General features: G+C 44.5%; 1 protein-coding gene across 1 annotated transcript in view; it reads right to left on the reverse strand.

Annotated features, from left to right (window-relative positions):
- Positions 1–23,800, reverse strand: part of KIF16B (kinesin family member 16B) — a 366,374-nt gene that overhangs the window by 193,316 nt on the left and 149,258 nt on the right. Inside the window, exon 13 of the mRNA XM_088477200.1 lies at positions 13,984–14,103. Within this exon, the coding sequence (XP_088333326.1) occupies positions 13,984–14,103 (120 nt within the window). The remainder of the gene's footprint in view (positions 1–13,983; positions 14,104–23,800) is intronic.

Raw genomic sequence — 23,800 nt, forward strand, 5'->3', positions numbered from 1 at the left:
CGCATCCTTGCTTTATTTTAGAAAAATACAATACCCGCTGGTTGGATTCGGGATCTATAAAGGGGAAAACGCCGGCTTGATTACGGAGGTCTGAGTGCAAGTGAAACCAGCTGTGGAGCTCCAAATTCTTTGGAAACTGGTTGGCTTTATCTTTTACAAACAGAAATTCTGGGACTTGTAGTTCCTGGAGACTTTGCAACTCGTATTGTTGGAAGCACTTAGAGAATAGTGTATGTGTATATACATATATACACACACACACACAGTATATATATATATATATATATATATATATATACAGTATATATATATATATATATATATATATATATACACACACACACATTTTTGTTTGCACTCTCTAGAATTCTCCAATATAATACTAGAAATAAAAAGGTCATTTCTGAATTTATATTGTACATTACGTTTATTGATATGGAATGTATGCACTTGCAGGGAAATATTCTGTATATAACAATGTTTAGCCTCTAGATCACAAAAAATTTGTATAGCCTAGAAATCCTGAGCTAACAGAACAGTACAGTGAGAGTGTTATTTACTGCACTTAAAGTGCGGCTGGTTATAATAACCTCACTGCAACCATACAGCTACATTTTTAGCCAAAAATAGCTATTTTGCTTTTTTTTGCTCTTGGTCTGGGATGGAGAAAACTTTTGTCCAGCTTTTTTCGCCTGTTTTTTGGGGAAAATTTTGCCCTTTTTTTGGCGAAAAAACGTAAATTTTCGCCGCTTATTAGGGTCTGATTCAGACCCGACCTTAGGGCCTGATTCAGACCTGACTGCGCCAGCGCGAGACCTGTACTGCGACGGCAGATCCGTCGCAACGGGTCTTGCTACAAGACGGGGCGGCTGTCGATGCTGATTGACAGCTCGCCCCGTTTTGTAGGCGGGGAGGGGGGGTGGCTGCACAAACGCAGGCGTTCCCTTAGGAACACCTGGCGTTTGTGGGCGGCCTTCCTGCTCTATTACAGCAGGAAGTCCACTGGGGCTTGCGAGTGCTGAGACCCTACCACAGGGTCTCCTCGCAAGCCCGATGGTCGAGATAATCGCCTGGAGGCCGGAAAAAAAAAAAAAACCTGCCCTGATTCAGAGCGAGCACTTCTGAATCAGGCCCTTTGCCCCAAAAGTCTGATTGGCATCTGTGGGTTTAGTATGAAGTAAATACTTGTTTTACTTGCATAATGGCTGAGAAGGCTATTATTTCAGCTGCTGTCTCAGTTTGGCCCCATTTGTGATCATTTAAAAAAAAGTCTGGATGCAGTCAGAGGTGTGGAGCCATAACGTTTGCAGACACGTGGTCTTGCTAGATCTGCTAGACATAAACCAATGGCTTTTGTGCTTAAGTGCATGGAATGCACATGTACAGACTAAAAATACTATTATTTATTATTTAAATGGTGATTTGCAATTAATCTGCTCTAGTAAAGGCAAATTGCCATTTCTCCATTTTCTTTCAAACCCGGAATGAAGACGGCCGAAATGGCCGGCAGATTGCCTTCTTCCCAAGTCAGAATGCGGGACACCTCCTTTAGAGCCGCTTGGCTTCGAGTTCCTCCCTGACGATTTAGGTAAGCCACCGTGGTGGCGTTGTCTGACTGAACCTGCACAGGTTTCCCTAGCAGGAACGGTCTTGCATGTTGCAGCGCCCTGAACACTGCTCGAATTTCCAATATATTGATTGGCAGGATCGATTCCTCCGACGTCCACCGGCCCTGGAAGACATGTGGGCCTGTCACAGCGCCCCAGCCCCGAAGGCAAGCATCCGTTGTTAGAAGGACCCAATCCGAAATCCAAAACGGACGTCCCCTGCTGAGATGAGACTTTTGTAACCACCACGTCAAAGACAGGCGCACCTCCTGAGTGAGCCTGATCATCTGCGTCTTTATTCGACGGGGATTTCTGTCCCATCTGGACAGGATCAACATTTGTAGAGTCCTGGAGTGGAACTGGGCATACTCCACCATGTCGAACGTTGACACCATGGATCCCAGTAACTTCATCGCCGAGAGAAGAGACACTCGGCGACTGCTTAGAACATTGCGTATCTTGGACTGCAACAGGGCTATCTTTTCCTCCGTCAAAAAGATCCTCTGTTGCTGAGAGTCCAACAATGCCCCGAGATGGACCATTCTCTGAGAAAGAATTAGAGAGGACTTCTTCCAGTTCACTATCCAGCCGTGAGCCTGCAATACCGATATTGTCAGTTGTAGATGGCTGCAAAGGACTTGTGGCGACCCTGCCAACAACAGAAGGTCGTCCAAGTAAGGTAACAGGCGAACTCCCTGCAACCGCAGGTGTGCCGCCATGGCCGCCATTACTTTTGTGAACACCCGAGGAGCCGTGGAAAGGCCAAACGGTAGGGCCTGAAACTGGTAATGGAGGTCCAACACTGTAAATCTGAGGTAGCGCTGATGAACCCTGGCAATGGGGATATGCAGGTAAGCATCCTGAATATCCAGGGACACCATAAAATCCCCAGGCTGCATAGCTAAAACAATAGAACGCAGAGTCTCCATCCTGAACCGAGGGACCCTTAAAAACTTGTTCAGGGACTTGAGGTTGAGTATAGGTCGGTATGATCCATTTGGTTTTTGAACCAGAAAAAGGTTGGAGTAATATCCGGTCCCTCTCAGGGATAACGGAACAGGTTCTATTACTCCCATTTGAAGCATAGAACGCACCGACTCTTGGATCGCTAGAGCCTTCGTTGGATCTGAAGGACCTGCTGTTACAAAGAACTGATGAGGAGGCCTTCTGCGGAAGGAGAGGGCATATCCTTGAGATACCACCTCCCGTACCCCAGTGTCTGTGGTGGTTTTGAACCAACACTGGGCGTATTGCAGAAGTCGGCCTCCCACCCTGGGATCCCCCAAGGGGAGGCCCAACCCGTCAGGCTGAGGGTTTGTCGTCCGGCTTGGCAGCTGGACGTCTGGTACTCCAAGCTTGCTTCTTGGTCTTAGTGGTCTTTTTGGGACCTGAAGGTCTCGGAAAGGACTGAACCCTAGGTTTTCCCGGAGGGCGATAGGGCCGAAAGGACGGATTTTTAGAGAAAGACGGAGTCGGGGCTGAGGGTAGACACGCAGATTTGGCAGCCGCCAACGTGTCTACTATTTTGTCCAAGGCTGGTCCAAACAGGACCTGTCCATTGTAGGGTAAGCATTCCAAGCCTTTCTTGGATTCAGCGTCCGCCCTCCACGAACGTAACCACAAGGAGCATCGAGCGGCCACAGCCGCCGCAGAAATCCTAGAAGTAAGCAGGCTCAAATCCAAAGCTGCTTCGTTAATGTACGTAGCGGAATCCCGAAGGTTACCCACTAACATAACCTGTTCGCTGGTACCCTCAGAAGCGAATGATGTCTCCAAAGCGTCCGCCCACCTTTCCATAGCCTGGGCCACCCAGCAGACAGCCATAGCTGGTCTAGATGATCCTCCAGCAAGGGAATAGATGGACTTAAGACACACCTCCACCTTACGGTCTGTAGTATCCGTCAGAGAAGACATAGACGGCATAGGCAAAGTTGCGCTCTTTACTAAGCGCGTAACGTGAGAAACCACCTGAGGAGGAGACTCCCATTTAGTGAAATAATCTTCTGCAAAGGGATAAGTACGTGCCAGATGCTTGTGAGGTTGAAATCTTTTTCCTGGAGATTTCCAGGCCTCCTCCATGTGATCAACTAGCTGACCAGATAGGGGGAAAACTGCTGCAGCTCCTTTAACCTCTTTAAAATAAGCATGAGTAGGCGCTGCAGGTAAGTTGTCGTCAGTAATTACCATGGCCGCACGGACTGCCCGTATGAGGCCTGGAATGTAAATACTAGACTTAGCCTCTGCTTGAGGAGTGTCGGTGTCCGACAAATCTAGAATTTCGCCCTCATCAGACGACCCGTCATCCTATCTTTATGCAAATTAGATGACTGTTATCATGTCGGCGCTCTAATAATAAAGCAATAAAAAATGGAAAGTCAATTCCTATTGCACAATTTCTATATAATCAAACGTCTTATCCTCAGAAGATTGTGAGTCCTCTGTTCAGAGAAAGCTTGTTTAATCACTTCAAATCTTCTTAATCATGTCATCCGTGGACAAAGGTGTAGATGTGTCTCTCAAAAAAATGGAGAGAAAGCAATACATAGCATAATCTCCTTTTTAATAATGAGTAGACATATAAAACATGTAAACACACGTGACATATAAAATCCTTAATTAGAAGAAAAAAATACAATTACCATCAAGGCTTTCAGAACTATACAAAAGTTCTGGATAGGTATGTATAGCAGAAATCCTTAGATGTCCACAGATCTCAATCAGCAATAACCAGTCAGGCCAATACTGTGACAGGATCCAGGAAAATAAGCCAACGCGTTTCCACCCCTTCCTGGGGTCTTTATCAAGGCAAAGTGAGTAAGTGAATGCAATCCTAGAGATTTTACTCTCTTAAATACTGCCATTCACCAATTAAAAAACAGCAGACAACTAAATACAATACAAAACAGGTGTATCAGGCTAATCCCTCCCTCCATATGAATATTCATGTGTTTGAGATCGAGTAATGTCACTTAAGCCAATAGTTTTGTGTTTGGCTCCGATCACGTGTTCCTCCACGTCATTGAACCCGGAAGTCTCCCCCGCACCGAGGCGTCCACATCGTCTAGGCAACTTTTCAGGTTATATCCGGCATAGCTTGAAAAGTTGCCTAGACGATGTGGACGCCTCGGGGCGGGGGAGACTTCCGGGTTGAATGACGTGGGGGAACACGTGATCGGAGCCAAACACAAAACTATTGGCTTAAGTGACATTACTCGGGTACAGCAGAGTTACTAGGGACAGCCAAACATGCAGCACATAACCCATCCTGGAGTACCGCCCCCTCCCCCACACCTGCTTTACATCTGGAGCAGGAAAATAGGAGAGGAACAGAGTCCTCACTGGACATAGTGGTATGTGACTCTCCTCTCACAGAAATAAATCATAAACTGTGAGGTAAATTCCTACCCTGACAGTACTGGCACTGAGAGGGTTGGTCAAGAGGAAGAAATAGGGATAGCTAAAATGGCTGACAGGAGAAAAATCAGGCACACAGAGCTAGCATAAAGTCACATACAATGCAGAAACGCTGCACTAAGTACACTATCACTTACACAGACTTACAGCCTGGCAGTGATAGCGCTACATACGCTGACCTTTACTGGAGGAGAGGTATGTAAGGGGCACCCCAGGCTCCGCACCCTGTCACCACAGCGTCTGCATAAAATGGCCGCCGGAGGATGAAGGGAGGCGGGCCTGAGGAGGATCACTGCCTCAGCCCGCCAAAGCCTTAATGTAAGGCGCCGACAGCAGTGATGGGGAGGAGCCTCCTGTGCGCTACAGGGAAGGCATCCTCCCCTGGCAGGCCATTAACCCCCCGGGATGCTGGAGCGTGTTCCGCAACGCTCCAGCCCCGTATCCCTGGTGGTCTAGTGGAGAGCGCAGGCATCCGCCTGGCTCCACTATACTGCCGTCCCCAGGGAGCCCCCAGCCCTGGGGACGCCGGACTGTGATTCAGCGGGCGCCTACCACAGACGCCCGCTGCTTACCTGCTGCCCCCCGTAGGTCCGGCCACAGTCCCAGGCCCCCGGAGGTTCCGCTAGCAGGAACCCCCAAGAGCCCGCCGAGCTCCCCGGATCACTACCGGTGGTCGGCGCCGGCGGGGGTGTCGGAGCGGTAGCATGGACGTCCGCTGGACAGTCCTATGCTACCGCTCTTGAAGATCTTCAGGGGCTGTTACACAGCCCCCCTCTGCGATGACCCAGCTTCCCGGCCGGGCACCTACTGAAAACTAAGGTGCCTTGGCCTGGGGGCGGGGTATAGGAGGGGGCCCAGTGCATCCTGGGAGGACATCTTTAACTCTGTGGTGCCCATGGCTGTGGAGCCAAGACCTATACCCCAAGGTATCCCTGTGGATCCCTAAGGACCCTGAGGTAGAAAAAAAGAAAAGAAAAATTGGCATCCATCTCACAAATCTCAGAAATGATCAGTTCCTGCATTGTGGAGTATCGAGTAGGGTGGGTGCATTATAGGGCAACTCGCGAAATTGCCATGAAAATCTCCCTAAATAATCTCAGTGGTTCAGGACAGTCGAGGCTGCATGAAAACCAGCAACCGAAATGTACCATTCATTTAAATGACCAAAAGCAAACAGAAATCCACTGACAATTTCAATGAATGGGAATAGGTCAAACAAGTAAATAAATATAATTTTTTTAAGTCAGACAGAGATTAAAATACCATTGAAAAAAATACACGTCCCAGTAATCTCTGGCAGCAACAGATTGCTTGGACATCCTTGCGTTTGTGGAACTACAAATACCAGCATATCCCAGTCAGCAAGGCAATGCTTGAATAGTCCCACAGTAGCATCTTTTGATTTTTTTTTGTTCAGCCCTTTTGCTCTCAACAAGGCTGATGTTCTGTATCTACTATCTACTATGGGTCTCGCACCAAAGGGGGCGTGCTGTCGATGGTGAGTGGCAGCACGCCCCCTTTGGTGGGCGTGCCAGGGACGTTGCTACCCAGACGGAGGCGTTCCCATGGGAATGCCTACCGTCTGGGGCCGGCCCCACTGACATCATTAGTGATGTCAGTGGGAGTGCTTTTGGCTCTGATAGAGCCAAAAGCACTCCTGGGCTTGCGGCAGCGAGACCCTACCGCAGGGTCTTGTTGCAAGCCCGATGGTCGCGATGGTCTTGACCATCGCGACCATCTTTTTGGCCGCTCCAATATTAGGTAGGAGGGCCCTGATTCAGAGCGAGCGCTCTTGTCAGAGCGTCCGGCTCTGAATCAGGCCCTTAGTCCCTTGCTATAGATGGATATCTACACATACAATGAGTGAAGAACATGGACTGCACATAAAAACGATGAACAGTGATATTTTTGAAAGATAATACTATTACTAATAGAATAGAAATATATATATATATATATATATATATATATATAATAAAATGTACCAGAACTAGGTACTACCACTATAATGCAGTTCACAATACCATACACATATTAAAAAAGGAAATAAAATAAAAGCAAATACAATACAATACAATTAAGGCCCGTATTCAATTAGAAGCGAAAAGCCGAGACCCGCAAAAAAGTATCGTCGATTGCAACTTTTCGCCTGTCAGAAAAGTATTGCCGTATTTAGTCCCATTAATACGCAAAAACGCAATGCAATGTAATAGGCAAAAAAGATTCGCCTCTGAATAGGTGGTGAAAAAAAAGTGCAAATCGCTATTTTGTGGCGCAAAGACAGGGAAACCAGCACCCTTGGGACAGCCCCCCATAGGATAATTGTGTCAAAAAATTCCTGGGAAAAAATTAGGAACACCCCAAAAAAGCACTTTGAAAAAGGGAGTAATAAAGGGCAAACTTAAAAACTAGCAAAATAGACTTTTGGGGGGTCTGCAAGTATGGGTGAGGTGTATTTTGAATTACATGTGCTTGCTTCAGGTGCGTTTTTTAAATTTTTAAAACTTTACTTTAGCGACTTTAAACCATGCTAGCACCCATTTTCAAGAACCCCAAATGTGATAGGACTACTTATTTTCACCAAAAAAAACTGCTTAATGCTATTCTTCACCACTTGTGCAAGACCCTAATTAGAAGCAATTGACACACCTTAAGTAACCCAAATAACTTTATTAGGGCTATTCGGGGGAATGTACATTGATCCCCAATGTTTGTACATCTTTTAGGGGGTGTCAGGCTGATTTCCCCAATTCTGACAGCACTTTTCGTCTGTTTTGCATTCGCTGGGTTGCATTTTCGCGTGTTTTGGAATTGAATACAGCAAATAGCGGGGGCGCGCACAAAAAGATTATGCGGCCAAAACACGCGATGTCAGTGAAAAGTACGGAATGCGAAAAAGTATCACGGGTGCGAAACTAATTGAATACGGGCCTTATGCTGGGCATACACTATACCAGTGGTTCCCAAACTATTTTGAATCACGGCACCCTAGAGTATCAGCATTGTTTTAAAGGCACCCCCTAGGCCAAAAGTTTTTGAATGAGAAATTTTAATATATATATTAAGTAAATTGTGCTTACCTGTCATCCTTAGGTTCAGTTATATGGTGGTGGACAGGTCTGCGCTTCTGTTTATCCTCAAATTTACATATCATTGACCATAAATAATTTGATTTGATACTGGTCCACCTAGCTGAGGCACCCCTGCAACTGTCCCAAGGCACCCCAGGGTGCCAAGGCACACAGCTTGGGGACCATTCCACTATACATTTACGTGTGTCTGTCAGATATTTGTCCAATCTGGAATGAAAATCTGGTAATGTATGAGAGCAAATGGCAGTCTATTATATGGTTTTAAACACTGGAAAATAGACAAAATTGATTGTTCAAATTGGTTATATTTGTTTATTTAACCAAATTGCCTGAACGTCCATTTTTGTATGGTTTCCAGTGTTTGTGAACAAATGTTCGATTGTCACTTGCTCCCATACATTACTGGATTTTCATTTCAACCAGCCAGAATGGACAGATAATTGTACAGTGTATGCCCAGCATTAGTTGGTAATAGAGAACGGTCGTCTGGTATGTCAAAAAAGTAATGAGTTCTTATATGTGCTATTTAGGCACTACATGTGGATCTCCAATTGCGTATGGGCATTAAAAAAAAGACTTCTAGTGTGGATTTCCAAATGTGCTTTTAGATGTATTTGTACTGGATAAAAATATCTCCACACAAAATGTCAGTTTTTAACAAGTAATAGTACCTGTGTATGAGGTGAAGCCTGGTACCTGTGCTGGAGTCCCAGTATAGGAATCAAATTTCTCACACAGACTTAGAAGGTCCGGGGACCTCACTTGTTATTTCACCTGTGTGAGTGTAAGTTCCAGCGGCACAATACTTGGTCCAGCGGCTGAGAGCCACATGTAGTGCTTAATTAGCGCATAAAAGAACTCATTACTTTTTTGACATACCAGAAGACTGTTCTCTATTACCAACTAAATTGTGTTGTATTTTATGTTTTTATTTTTAATATGTGTATGGTATTGTGAACTGCATTATAGTGTAGTACCTAGTTCTGGTACAGTTTATATATATATATATATATATATATATATATATATATAAAATATACCTGTTCTATTAGTAAAAGTGTTTGTCTTTAAAAAATATCACTGTTCGTGGCTTTTATGTCAGTCCATGTTTTTCGCTCATTGTATGTGGTAGATATCCATCTATAGTAGTGTTGGCTAACCTTGACACTCCAGCTGTTATGGAACTACATAACCCAGCATGCACTGCTACAGTTTTGCTATTAGGGCATGCTAAAACTCTGGCAGGGCATGCTGAGATATATAGTTCCACAACAGCTGGAGTGTCAAGGTTAGCCAACACTGATCTATAGCAAGGGACTAAGGGTCTGATTCAGACTTGGGAATAGAGGCCCTGATTCAGAGCCGGACGCTCTGACAGAGTGCTCACTCAGAATCAGGGCCGTCCTTCTTAATTTTTAGAGCGGCCTCCTGGCCGCTCGTATAGCTGTGGGTGACCACCCACAGCTATAGCGAGCGGCCAGGAAGATGGTCGCAATGGTCAAGACCATCGCGACCATCGAGCTTGCGACGAGACCCTTGTGGTAGGGTCTCGTTGCCGCAAGCCCTGGAGTGCTTTCGGCTCTATCAGAGCCGAAATCACTCCCACTGACATCACTTGTGCTCCCTCCTTCTGCTCCACTGGAGGTTTCTGTCCTCCCTGAGCTCCCCTAAGGATACCTGTGTTACGGTTTGACCAGTGTACCGCCCCAGTCAAACTCCATGGGAACGCCTCCGTCTGGGCAGCCACACCCCCGGCACGCCCACCAAAGGGGGCGTGCTGTCACTCACCATCGACAGCACGCCCCCTTTGGTTACGAGACCCGGAGCGACGGCTTGCCCGTCGATATCCGGGTCTCGCGCATGCGCACGACAGAGCTGCGCATGCTCCCTGGGCCAACATCGACCCGCTTGCGACTTGCGAGCGGGTCCGAATCAGGCCCAGAGTGACATCTATCTCTCAACTGTGAACCTGAACAAACCATATTGCAATGCAAGGGGTGTAAATACATAAAAATTTTTACATGTGGGATAAATACTGGCTGCTTTTGCATGTAGCCCACAAATACTGCACAGCTTTATTATTACTCTACAATTTAGATGTCAGTTTGGAAATACTCCTCCCAAATCCAAATCTCTCTGAACATTTTAAATCTGCCCCACCTGCAGTGCAGCATGGTCTCACCAAGATGATCAGTTGAGAGAGATATCTCACTCTGGGCCTGATTCAGAGCCGCTCGTAAGCGGCCGCTCGTTCGCTCCGAGCGATGTTCGCACAACTGCGCATGCGTATGGGTTGTAATACGCATGCGCCAACCAGTCATTGCGGTTGGAAATTGTGTGCTCGCAAAATAGCGAATGCCTGCTAATTTGAGTGACAGAATGAGGTGTTTGTGGGTGGTAACAGGGGAATGTGCTTGAAAACGGGGAGTGGAGATCCGAACGCAGGCGTGCCAAACGGTCAAAACGGGCGTTTAATGGGTGTGCATAATTAACAAAGCAGCGTCATCGGCCACGTCACATGGTTGTTTCTTAGCCTGAACTGTTCGCATGATTGCGGTAGGAAAATCCAACCACAAGCACTGCGAGCAGTTCAGACGCCTTTCGATGTACTCGATTAATCAAATAAATAGCGGAGATGACGTAGGATGTGAGCGGCCATGGGGCGTCTTTACAAAATAGTGAGCGCATATTTCGTTCACTCGCTCAGACATAGAGGCGTCAACAGACCGCAAAGAGCGAGCGCTCAATTTAAATAGCCGGCCCCTTTTTCTGAACGACCGTTCGCAAATAGCGTCCGGCTCTGAATCAGGCCCTCTATTCCTAAGTCTGACTCAGGCTCTAAGCGCAGTGTATGTCCTTTCTGGTTTTACAATTTATTGTTGTTGAAGTTTTGCACTAAACTTTCTACACTAACTGCTAGTTTTTATCTGCTATTCCTAAATAACTACATGAGCGCCAGGAGTTTCTGGTAGAAATTCTACCACCTGTGGTGTCAATAGAAGAATTAGCACTAAAGATATTTGTCCTGCTACATCGCTGGTCATACAAGTTGAACTGTACTGTATTATAAGTTAAAGGATTTAAAAGTACCATATATGCAATCTCATAGTTATCTGTTAAAGTTATTTGTTTGTATCTTCATGATAACGGAGAAACAAAATGATTGAATAGTTTAACAGGCAGAAGCCGCGTCTGAGCTCTTCATTCGGTAGGTAACCACAATCGTGATTGTTGCCTGTTGCGTGGATCGCGTTACTCGTTTTTTTTTATTTTACCAAGACCATGGATACCTAAAGGGAGAAGTGGACCAGTCCAGGTAATGTAGGCGAGTATGTGTGAGTGTGTATGTATGTATGTATGTGTTAAAACCTTACTATCACGGTGTGTGTGTACTGTGTTTATTTAAACATTTCTGTACAGGTACCAGCGGGCCCTTAATGCCCTGCATGCTGGTACTTGTGGTTTTCCAAGTACCAGCATGCGGGGGAGGCTTGCTGAGACCTGCAGTTCTACTGTAAAGACAATGTTTATACTCTTCTTTTTTTTTTACACTACACTTACACTATCAACCCGCCACCCACCGCCCAGGGGTGGCGGGGATAGACCCGGGCTATCAGCCTAGGACAGGGGTGCCCTGGAGAGGGGGACCCATTTATTAGGGGGTCCCCAGCTCCCCAGGGACCCCCGGCCTGGGCTGACTAGTGGTCAGGGTTAATGCTTTGGCTGGGGAGCCTGGTGAAAGGACTCTCCTGGCTGTGGCATTTTGTTTGTTTTTTTTAAATACAGCAGCACGGACATGTCTCACTGATCCCGTCCGTGCATCTGTGTATATTTTGTTACAGACATATGCATGCATCTTGGATAACCCTGATCCGTGCAAGCATCTGTCTGCTATCCTGGACGATCTAAAGATCGGCAAATGTCCTGGAGTGCCGGGGAGAGTTCAAGGGAATTTGCCAACGATATCGCATCGTGAGCACATCGTGTAGTGTGTAGGCACCTTCACAAGTGGCTGTGCTGGAAAAGTGACTGTGTATAGGGGGCACACTGCAGACTGATGTATGCTGCGCTATACTCTGCTGATTAAAGTGTCGAGACTCACAAGTGGCTGTGTGTACACAATATAAAAAGTTTACAAAAAGTAAAAATAAACTTTCAAGAAAGTTCAAATAAAAAAAAAAATAAAAAAAACTTATTTTTTTGGTTCTATACCCCACTTTGTATACAACACCGTGACTCAATTGAGCAATAGCCCTCTGTGTGTATAAGCACCGTGACTCCTTGGGCCTTAGCCCTCTATGTGTCCATAATACACAAGTACTGTGAGTGGCAATATTTCATAGATGTGCTTTAAACTGCGGTGTCTGTCGCTTAGTAACCAGCCAGCTCACTGCAGCCTTTGGCCAATAATGGTGAAAACAATATTGTGAGCTGTGAGGTGGTCTAAATTGACTGTAAATGACTGGAAGTTATTGTTATTGGGGTTAATAATACTCTAGGAACCAAAAAATAAATAAAAAATTATGTGATTTTCGCTTTGTAAATTTTTTAAAAAAAATCAAAAACCAAATCCAAAACCAGTCATGGCAGGTTTGGCAAATCCAAATCCGGACAATGAATCTGAACCAAATCCAAATCCAGCAAAAATGGTCCGGCGCACATCCCTAATATGATGTGACTTATTTACAACTTGTATTATACTTGGATTAGAAGTTCAACACTTCATAATAAGTTATCATGAATTTGCTTTACAATCAGCTTTCCTTACGTCTTAATGTAGCACAGAATGTGCACAGTAGCCCACAGTGGAGTATTATATCGTGTCCAGAGGCAGATCAAGGATTAATGCAGCCTCCCCCCCTCCCCCCAATCCCACTTCTTACCTGTCCACTACTGCTTCCAGCCCCCTGTATAGCACAGCGAGCTCTGTGGGACAGCAGTAGTGGACAGATGAGAAGTGTTACAGGGAAAGGAGGGGGGGTTGGAGAGAGCAATGATGCACACCCCTACCCCTCCTTCAGGATTACCCCTAGTTGTGTCCGTCTTCCACCACGTCATTCCTCTACAGTGATTTGCAAACAAAATTATCTTTCCAACTCCCAGCAACAATCAAAACTGATTGCTCCAGTCCAGATATAACCTCAGTAGTAAATATTTATAAGTTACACATTTACATTTGCGAAGTTAGAATTTGAATTTCTGGAGAGGAGCAACTTGAAAACGTAGCCACATGTTAATACAAAGCTACCGTCACAACCAGCCACGTAAATTCATCCCAGTCGCCCGGAGGCATGTTAGAGTTTGGTGTGTGCCCCCCCCCTGAAAAAAAAGGAAAACAAATATGGTGTGTGTGTAAATACTGGAATAGGAGATCAGACAGGGTCCTCAGGTCCCAGCTCACTGTCCAGCAGCAGTGATGGGTGCACCATTGCTTGCTGCAGCACAGGGTTATCAGGAGGGAACCTTCCTATCTAGGTGTTAGAGGGGCTGCAGAGCTGCAGTGGAAAATCAATGGTCACACTGATCTTCCCCTGTGGACCACAAGTGCTGCTGTACATGCTATAGATGGAGGAGCCCCTTCAGGGCTTGGTGCCTCCATTGTCTCTGGGAGTTACGCCCCTGGTCACAACACATGTAAGCAGTTATCTGTAAATGTTGCTTAAAAAGAATGGTCTACCAGTGGCCGGCTGCTCAAAATGTCATTCTGTTATGAAACATTTGCATCTATGCTCTCAAAACCAAGAAGAAACCCATTTGTTGACACTTATTGGGCATGGCGCTTAGATTAAAGGGAGATCAGCCTGTGTGCAATTCAAAATTATTAAAAAGATGACAGAAGGGAGAGAGAGGAGGAAAGCTGCAATTTTTACCTTCAAGTGATACAATATTATACCGGTGCTTAGAAGATCATCATCAATGCCAATGAGGTGAGGCAGCTCGGAATCCAAGACGACTCCGATCCCCTCTTTGCGGAGAGCCAGAGTTTGTTCCTGGAAGAAAATAAAAGGTCAGGTTACTCTCACTGGGGTGACCAGCCTGAACATTATACTTGCAGGTATGACTCTTATCCAGGTGGAGCAGTGGTTTGAAGATTTTGTAAATGGAAGATTTGTTACACTGCAGTAACAAAGCCAGCGCCTCGCACATAACGTGGCTGTAGCCTAGCCATTTAAAGAGTGTAGCAAAACTAATAAAACAAACAGCAGAACAAGCTTTTCTCTATTGTCAGCTTGACAGACATATCTAGTCTACTCCTGTGACTGTTTGCAAACAGGGACTATGAAAAAGAATACAGGAGAGAGCATCATTTAAAGGGTTTAGACAGAATGTTAAAAATGATATGTCTGCCGGGCAACCATTTGCCTCTTTCTAAAGCCGTGTCGCTCAGGCCTGTCCTCAGGCACGAGTTAGGTTTTACATTTATAGAATCAGTTTTTGCTTCTGGTATCAGTTTATCCTGAATGTTAGAGAAGACAAGATATATATATATATATATATATATATATATATATATATAAGTAAAAACTATTTTAATAATAAACCAAATAACTTTAACAGTCTTTTCTACTTCATAAAATGAAACCTACAGCTTTAGTTTTAACTGCTGGGCTATCACATGTAGACTAATGGTTATGTAGTTATTTATCCAGTAAAACAAGGTGAAAAGGCCTCCTTCCAACCAGACTATTAGTCATATAACCAAACAGGACAAAAACATTAGAACAACACACGCTGGGAAAGAAAAAACATTTATGGGGTTTCATTAGGCTAAAAGGTATCAATCCAAAAATCTCTATTTGTTTTTAGGTTATAATCACTCGTCCCACAGTATTAGAACACTGGGGGGGGGTCTAAAGCCAAAGCAGAAGAACTCGGACGCACATGCACAGAAAGTGTTATATATTTAGTGTTGTTCAAGGCGGTGTGAATATTCAAGCACGACCCCCTTCTAAGTTCAGTTTATACTCAGGAGGTCTTATTGCAAAGTGAGTACCATGCATCAATATGCTCTGTCCATGCTCATGTAGCAAACACATATCTATGTACAAATGCAGACCTGTGCTATACTTGCCACACTTTAAGCTGCCTCCCACCCAGAGAGGGCAGTCAGGTCGGCACTGTTGGGGCTTATTGAGGCAAAGGTAGGCGATGCTGAGGGAGTAGGGACACAATTGCATCTTCATGGCCTGGCCCCCCTGTTGGACAATGCTGCGGTTACAGGCATTAGAAAGCGGGAGGTGGTGCCATTGTGACGTGATTCCGAGCGAAATGATGTAATCGGTCGACTGTACCTCACACTTCACTCAGGAAGTGGACGGCCAGGTGGCGGGGTGGCTCCGGAAGGCCTACCGACTATTTCTGGTGCCTGGGGTTGTCTCCTCATTTTTGGAACCTGTACACATCTGGCACTTGCAACTCCTTGTGACTGGAGAAGTGAAACTGGGGATGGACCGTGTGGTCTGATGTAAACCAAGCACAGCAAGGGTATACCTCCCAACATCATAGGTCTCAGTAGTCTGGTGGCTACGGCAATATCCTTGGTGAATTTTAAAAGAAAAATCCATTGAGACACCTGCCTCCAAAGGGGAAGCAGTCGGGAAGCCGACGGACGAAATCCTGACCATCGGCTTCCAGACTGTCTAATCCCGGCAAGTGGTTAAATGACAGGCGTCGAAATTACGACGCCTCTCATTTTACCTATGCCGGGAGCCCGACACCCGGCTTACCGATCGAAGGTAAGCAAGGCGCCGGTCTCGGACAGCCGCGGGGGGGGGGGGGGGGGTGGTTAGGCACCCCCCCTCCCGGGAGTTTAAGGTTGGGCTAGGAGAAGGGAGGGTTAGGGTTAGGCACCCCCGGGAAGAGTTTAGGGTTAGGCATCACCCCTGGAGACTTGGGGTTAGGCGGCAGGGAAGGGGGGAATAGGAGCTTGGGGGGGGAGGTTAGGGTTAGGCACCCCTAATGGAGGGTTAGGGGGTAGAATTAGGTCAGTGAATACTTACCTTGGGACGATCAGGATTTTCACTGCTGCCGGGATGCCGCTGTCGGGATTTGAACGCCAGCTCAATCATACTGAATCCCTCCAAAGGGTGGTAAGTAAGGGGAGTATGCACAAATGACGCTCATGCAGAATTGTGCCTGTTAGCATGCAAATCCTTTGCACCTGCTGGAAACCTAGCACTGACACAGACAGAGCGGAACAGCTCTTCATAGGGGTGATAAGATGCTTTTTTGGTTTATTTTTTGCCGTGATTTATCTCCATTTTGCAAACAACTCATCATCAGTCCCTGAATGCATGGGAGCAAAACATGGAGGACACCATTAAACATTCCTATGCATGGGAAAACAAAACAAAACCATAACACCATAAAACAAAGACCTAATAGCTGCACTGTGGCTTAAGTACCACAAAGACAAAATGTGTTTTTACAATATAAGAGTGAAAAGTAAGAAATTGCACGTACAGTAACCATGGTTTCTCTTATTACACAACAAACACAAGCCCGGCCATACACCATTACATGAATTCCGTGATTTGTCAAAACATAAAAAGGGGGAGACCTGGGCTGCGAATAGAACCTTTTTTTACACTTTGTGAGGTCAGTGATGTTAAAACATTGTCTAGTAACGCGAAGCATACAGTATATAAAAGCATATATTTAATAAAGCACTTCACGTATCATAATGCTAGAAGAAAAAAAAAAAACATCAAGTAAACAATATTCAAAAATGAAATGTAACATTAATCAAAATCTTAATACAAGCGTAAATGGACAGATGAGAAAGAGCCAGAGGTTTGTTCCCCAAACCTACAAGCTTTCTTGTTTATCTACAGAGAGGCCTCCCAGTACAAGCTGCACACCCATTACTATCAACACCCCTTTAGTGCGCATCTATTAATTACCTTAAACTACAAGCTTAACACAACAAGCCTAACTTGGCCAGGGCACCACTTATTTAAAACAAAATCAGGTATCTGAAATGCTTAGGAGGATTAACGTTTTTCAGTAATATGAAGGGCTATGCTCAAAATCTACTAAACCATACTTACACTGTCCTTGGCACTCACGCGTGTTACGTTAGTTGGCAGAGCTGCACATAGCAACTGTAAAGAGAGACACTTGGTGGTCATGTCTGTGTATAAGACAAAGGGTCTGATTCAGAGATGGATGAATGTGCAGAGCAGCACACAAGCGGCTGTGCAAATCCGTCCATCTCAGATGCACTCGGATCGCAGATGCATGTAGGAGGTGTCGATTTCCTACAGACGCCTTTCTGCTGCATTTGCATTTTAGTTAGATGGTTTTGCACAGCTGCTTCCCTGCGGATGTGCAATACGGTCTCTCTTTGAATCAGGCTTTATATATCCGTCTTTCTAGCTCATATCTATCTACACCAGGTGGGCCAAGTGGTTCTTATCTGCCATAAAATTCTATGTTTCTATGAACATGACTTTACTCTTGAAAATGGCATATACAACAAGGGGTTCCAGTTGGCATAATCAAAATAGGAGAGCTTTCCATGTAACAATACCATGATCAGGTTGTTTAACCTGACATGCATGGGGATGATAGGTGTTGCACTGCCACACAATGTGCAGTCACGGAGTATGGTATAAAAATTTAATTTTCTAGGGGGGAAAAAAAAAACCACCTACCAGGAGCATGGCCACACCCACAACCCGATATGGAGACCACCGATGTTGGGAGCTACGATAGTGGGTCTTACAAACTGTAATCAATAAGGAACCTTTATGGCATAACTCATACAGGGATAATGCTGTTATAGTTTATATAGCGCTTTGTCTGCTCTTTCCAGGTCTTGTTTATTACTGTTCTGTTCCCAATCGTAAAGCACAATGGAATATGCTGGAGTTATAAGTTAATGTTAATAAATAAAAGTTGTGGGACATTGGATGACATGATAGGGTGGGGGAATTGGATAGAAATTCCTGGCAGTTTATGGGTATGGAGGCCACTCAACTGGATAGACCAACAGACAGACAACCAGGAGGCACTGTACCAGGCTCTTATTAATACATGTTTGTGTGTACGTTTGTGAGAAAAGTCTATTGTGGAGCCAAAATCTTGCCCCTAATCCTGAAGTTCATGCAATTTAAATCAAAAGTTTCAAAGTTCTTTCAATTTGATCCAACATGGCTATTCACATGTAGAGATTGGGAATGTCCGAATTGTAACTAGAATTATACCTTCTCATAGAAATCACCCAAATGAAAAAGGCCAATGGCCGAGCAGTAATACAATATTACAATAAATATGTTTGATTAAAAATTGTACATAAATTAAAACATTGCTTACAGTATCAAAATGATGTCTAAATATCCAATATCATTAACAGGAGAGATGGTGAATATTCCTGCCTTCACCCTTACAGGTTGACAGGATCCTCACTCATATGGACATAGCACCAGACACACCATATGTGTTTCGTCCGTTATGATGTACTTCATCAGGGGCAAAATCAAATATACTGGAGAAGATAACGATCCATTGACCATTCATAGAAGAGGACTCTATTTTAAAGGCAGTTGATGACTGTCACAGGAATAATTAATATTTTTTTGCCTGGTGAAAATAGTATTTCTTTAATTGTTCATAATATAAACTGCCCATAAAATAGTGGTGACAATAAAACAGGCAAAAATAGATGTGTACCCTCTAATTGCAAATGTGCCCCTCTCTCTCATATTTTATATATATATACATATATATATATATATATATATATATATATACATATATATATATATATATATATATATACACACACACACACACACACACACACAGTCGAGTGCATAAATATTAGGACATTGACAGTTTTGACAGAATTTTCATATTTTGGCTTCTATTCACCACCACAATGGCTTTGAAATGAAACAAACAAGATGTGCTTTAACTGCAGACTTTCAGATTTCATTTGAGGGTAATTACATCCAAATCAGGTGAACGGTGTAGGAATTACAACTATATGTGCCTCCCACTATTTAAACCCGGGCAGCTAGTGGGTGTTTATAAATATATATATATATATATATATATACACATACATATACACACACACACACACATATATATATATATATATATATATTTATTAATTTATTTTTATTCTTTAGTTTATATGTACGTTCCCGATACACTTCAGAACTACTGGACCGATTTTAATGAGGTTTTGTCTGAAATGTTCCTTGAGATTCTCCGAGTAACATAGGTTATGAAACATCTCGCTATCATGTTCCACACACACATACCACACATATACAAACACAAACACACACACATACAAACACACACCTTTTTAAGATTTAAGATATCTCTGTGCTTAATTTGTGATGTACCAATTGAATGGCAATTACCAGACCAAGAGTACATATTCCATTTTTATTTTGTTAATTTGTTGTAACAAGTTTGTGTTTTTATGGCTTCAATTAGTTTTTTGATATTGTGCAAGATTCTCATCTAACACTGGTTGATGCTCACACCCTTGATAAGATTAGTTATTCCTACTGCGATTTTGTGTGCATTTTTGTGATCTATATTGTTTGTCTGTTGCGCTATATTATGTAGTTCTGCTCTGAATTTCATCTATAGAAAACTAAAATCTTTTATTCAACATTAAAAGAGTGCTCCCAACAAGGAGTTTCTTCTCTGCGCCAATGCTAACCGATCGTCCAATCAGTGATGGAAAATAATTTTGTGCAGTTTCCATTCCATTTTGTAATGATTAGTGTTTGTACACAAAGGCGGCAATTTAGGGGTTACAGTACGCCCTGACTCAGAGGCGCACCCAATGCCGATGTTAATGTAGTTGAGCGATTATTTGCAACTGCGCAAAAATTCTGATAACTCATACGGCACCTGCGATACACAGAGTGCGATCAGGACAGATGGTAACAGAAAAGTGCTGGGCGTTCCTGGGCGGTGACTGGAAAATTGCTAGTAGTGCACGCAAACACGGTCCCTTCAGCGGGCGTATTATGGGAGTGTTGCGGGCATATCAATACAAGTGGCTGCATTCCCAGCTGCATCACCGCAAGCGTAGGAGGCCATGGTCAGACAGATACCCCACCTGGCATAGATATGGTGCAACCGATAATGGTGGAGTATTACGCTAAAAGTTGGCGTCTCACATTCGGCCGCATGAATGTACACAAAGGAAGGAGTTTGTAGGCTGTTTGCATAAAGTCGCAGACGGACGACCTCCCATAGACGCTGCTGCCTGCAATTTAGAATCAGGCCCAAAGTACTGTATTTAAAAAGCTTCATGAATGTATCTTGGATGATTACAGTAACAAGAAATAAAAGCGGATAGACCTGTATGCAAAGGCTTTTGGACAAGCGCTTGCTTTGAATCAATGTTAAGCGAAAATGCAGAAGCACCCCGATAAGTGGAAGCCGTTCCTAACTCTAGGAGAGTCAGCAATTCCTCCAGGCAGCATGAGAAGTGGGCAAAGGAACAATGTTGTGTCATCGCACATCGGTGGGCAATGCAACAGTAGGCGGCAGTGCAAATGCAAATTGCATCATAAAACCCTGCACACCCGGTCTTTGTACACGTGCCCTATGATGAAAATAGTCAGTGAATATGATAAAAGTTAGACTTCAGTATGCAGAAGAGGTAAAGCTCAGTAAATACAATGGAGTACTACAGGAATGCTCATGAAGTTTATACAGCCTGATTCAAGTTAGTACGTAAACCCGACATTGGGTGAACTGCGCATGTGCAGAACAAGTCCTGTGCTCATGCTTGCAGTGCCCGACAGCCGCCGCTTGATTGACAGGATGTGGCCATGTAGGGGTGTACGGTCCCAGAAACGGGGGGCATGTCATCCCCATTTTTTGGGAGTGTCAAGGCCAGGCTCTGCATCGGAAGATGCAGATTTCCTGGGCTCAGGTAAGACGGCCATTCTGAGTAGCCTTTGGCTTCCTTAGATGACCTGAAGCTGCAACCTTCGCGACCAGATGATCCTATGCTGCATCTTCGGATGCAGCACGGATTTGCCATGCTGTCAGGAGGTGTCTACAGATCCTACAGATGCCTCCTGCAGCATTAGAATATTTACACACAGCAGTTGCGACGCTGTGTGTTCTACGTCCACATCTGAATCACTTAGAGGGGTTCAGCCTTATAACTAATTGTCGCTTTAAATTTAGCACCAGTCTTGCTGAAACCGGAACCTAATACATAACCAACTTAATATTCTCTGTTAAAAGTCAGGACACAGTACTGGATTTTGAATATGCTCTTCATTTATGTTGGTTCTCAGCATCCGCATATAACAGCCCTTACAAAAGAATTTAAGCTCACACAAAATGTCCTACCTCCTGGATTGTTTTTGTATAATGCTGCTTTACAGAATAAAAAATCAGGACATCCAACTGGGAAAATAAAAGGATAGTGGGAATAGAGAGACACCTGAAAGCTGTCTATTAATCACTGTTTGGCCTGTCACACTGAGCTCCTGAGTAGCCCCTCTGGATCGATTACCTCCTCTATATTTGTGCTCTGCGAAGCAATTAAATTTGTCATTCCGAAGGAAAAGAAACTCGTATATCCAGACGCTGCTCTGTTCTCCAGCAAAGTATCCCACTGCAGATTATGATGATTCAGAGGTTACAGAAATATTTTTTTTCCCCCCTCAGAATTTTTACGGTGTACTTATGTAGCTGCCAAATGAGAAAAAGAAAAGTCTAGTCCGCTCGGTTCTGCTGATGTTGCAGCGGGATGATACTGAATAGTTAACACCTCCAAGATTCACCCTGCCAGGCACAGGAGATATTGCATTACCCACATGATTGGGCATGATAGATTTTACAGAGAAGCATTGTCACATCAGGTTTTAAAAGCTTTCTCAATGTCTTCCGAAGAAAAGAAACTAAAAGTAATCACAGTTTTCTCCTGTAGAATAGATCAATATGCTATGCACCAGACACATATATATATATATTTTATATTATTCTCCATGGCATAGAAAGAGGACAATGTTGACACTAATCTAGGTAATCTCTATGCTTTCCAAAAATAGGGCCAAATAATAATGGGGTAAATTTTGGGCCCTTGTTTAAAGCGGAAGTGTGCAGCAGGCAAGTGCCGAGCTTGTATTTGGGTTTACACACTTGCCTACTGGGAGAAGCCAGGAGAGGAGATGCAAATGAGCATTCTGGGGGCGGGCTTTTCACATCACTTGGCCCAATGTGTGCGATTTTAGCCCTGCCCCCTTTCTACAGAGCTGCGATTTCTGGTATTATCTCTCGGTCCTGGCGACTTCACTGTAGCCAGGGATATAGCCAAGGATATTGACTATCAATTATTGAGGCTCCAATCATGTTAGCAATAACACAACATCCTCCAAGCTAGGGATAGAATTAATTCTTATGAAGCATACTGTAAAAACACATTTTAGTATTTTAAAAATATGTATTACCACCCAGAAAAAAAGGGAGATCCAACCCTAAGTCGATTTGCACAATAGGCTGAGCGGCAAAGTTGGAGGGAATCTGGGTACAATAGGGGTGAATCAGTTCCCTGGAATGTGTACGTGTGACCATGGCCAGTGATTATTCACACTTGAGCTTAGTACAGTTTTGCTTGTGTTGTTATCGAACTGCGAGATCTCTAGAGCAAGGTCCTCAGGAGTAAGTGTAATGCAGTCATGCGTGACTCAGTCGCACCTCCACTTGCGGCTGTCAGGCATACCCGGGTGGTAATGGGGTGTTTGCACGTATTGTAGAGAGGACATGTCAGTGGAATTGCTGGCAATGCAGAGTTGCGCATACACGTAATTAAACCTGTTTTCAGACAGACCTTCTGCACCAGGGAGGGGGCTAGTGCCAGTGCGCAGATGACAACGACGGCTATGCTGCCGAGCATATGGATGGGGCGGTCCGGCTGCGGAGATGATTCTGGATATGGTGAATATCCGCATTTTGGGCCTGATTCAGAGCCACTCGTAAGCGGCAGCTCGTTCGCTCTGAGCGATGTTTGCCCAACTGCGCATGCGTACGGATCGTTATACGCATGCGCGAACCAGTCAGTGCGGCCGAAATTCATGTGCTCGCAAAATAGCGAATGCCTGATAATTTGAGTGACAGAAAGAGGCGTATGTGGGTGGTAACAGGGGAAGGTGCTTGAAAACGGGGAGTGGAGATCCGATCGCAGGCGTGCTTAAAGGTCAAAACGGGCGTTTTATGGGTGTGCATATTTAAAACAGCAGCGTCATTAACCACGTCACTGGGTTATTTTATAGCCAGAACTGCTCGCAAAATTGTGGTAGCAAAAACCAACCACAAGAATTGCGAGCAGTTCATACCCTGTTCGATGTACTCGATTAATCTAATAAATAGTGGACATGACGTAGGATGCGAGCGGCCAGGGGGCGTAGTTTCCTAAAAAACGACCGCAAGTTTTGTACGCTCGTTCAGACCTAGAGGCGTGAACAGACCGCAAACAGCGAACGGTTCATTTGAATAGCCACCCCTATTTTCTGGACGAGCGACCGCTAATTGCGTCCGGCTCTGAATCAGGCCCTTAGTTCCATGCACACAATATGCGACCAATTCCATCTGCAAGCTCTGTATCAGCCCCAGTATGCCTTGCCCCTTTTCCGGTCACTGGGAATATTAAATGTAGAATTATTGTTCTACATTTCACTATTTAGGCACATG

The sequence above is a fragment of the Taudactylus pleione genome, unplaced genomic scaffold (genome assembly GCF_031769625.1).
Source record: "Taudactylus pleione unplaced genomic scaffold, aTauple2 ptg000201l, whole genome shotgun sequence".
NCBI classification, from domain to species: Eukaryota; Metazoa; Chordata; class Amphibia; order Anura; family Myobatrachidae; genus Taudactylus; species Taudactylus pleione.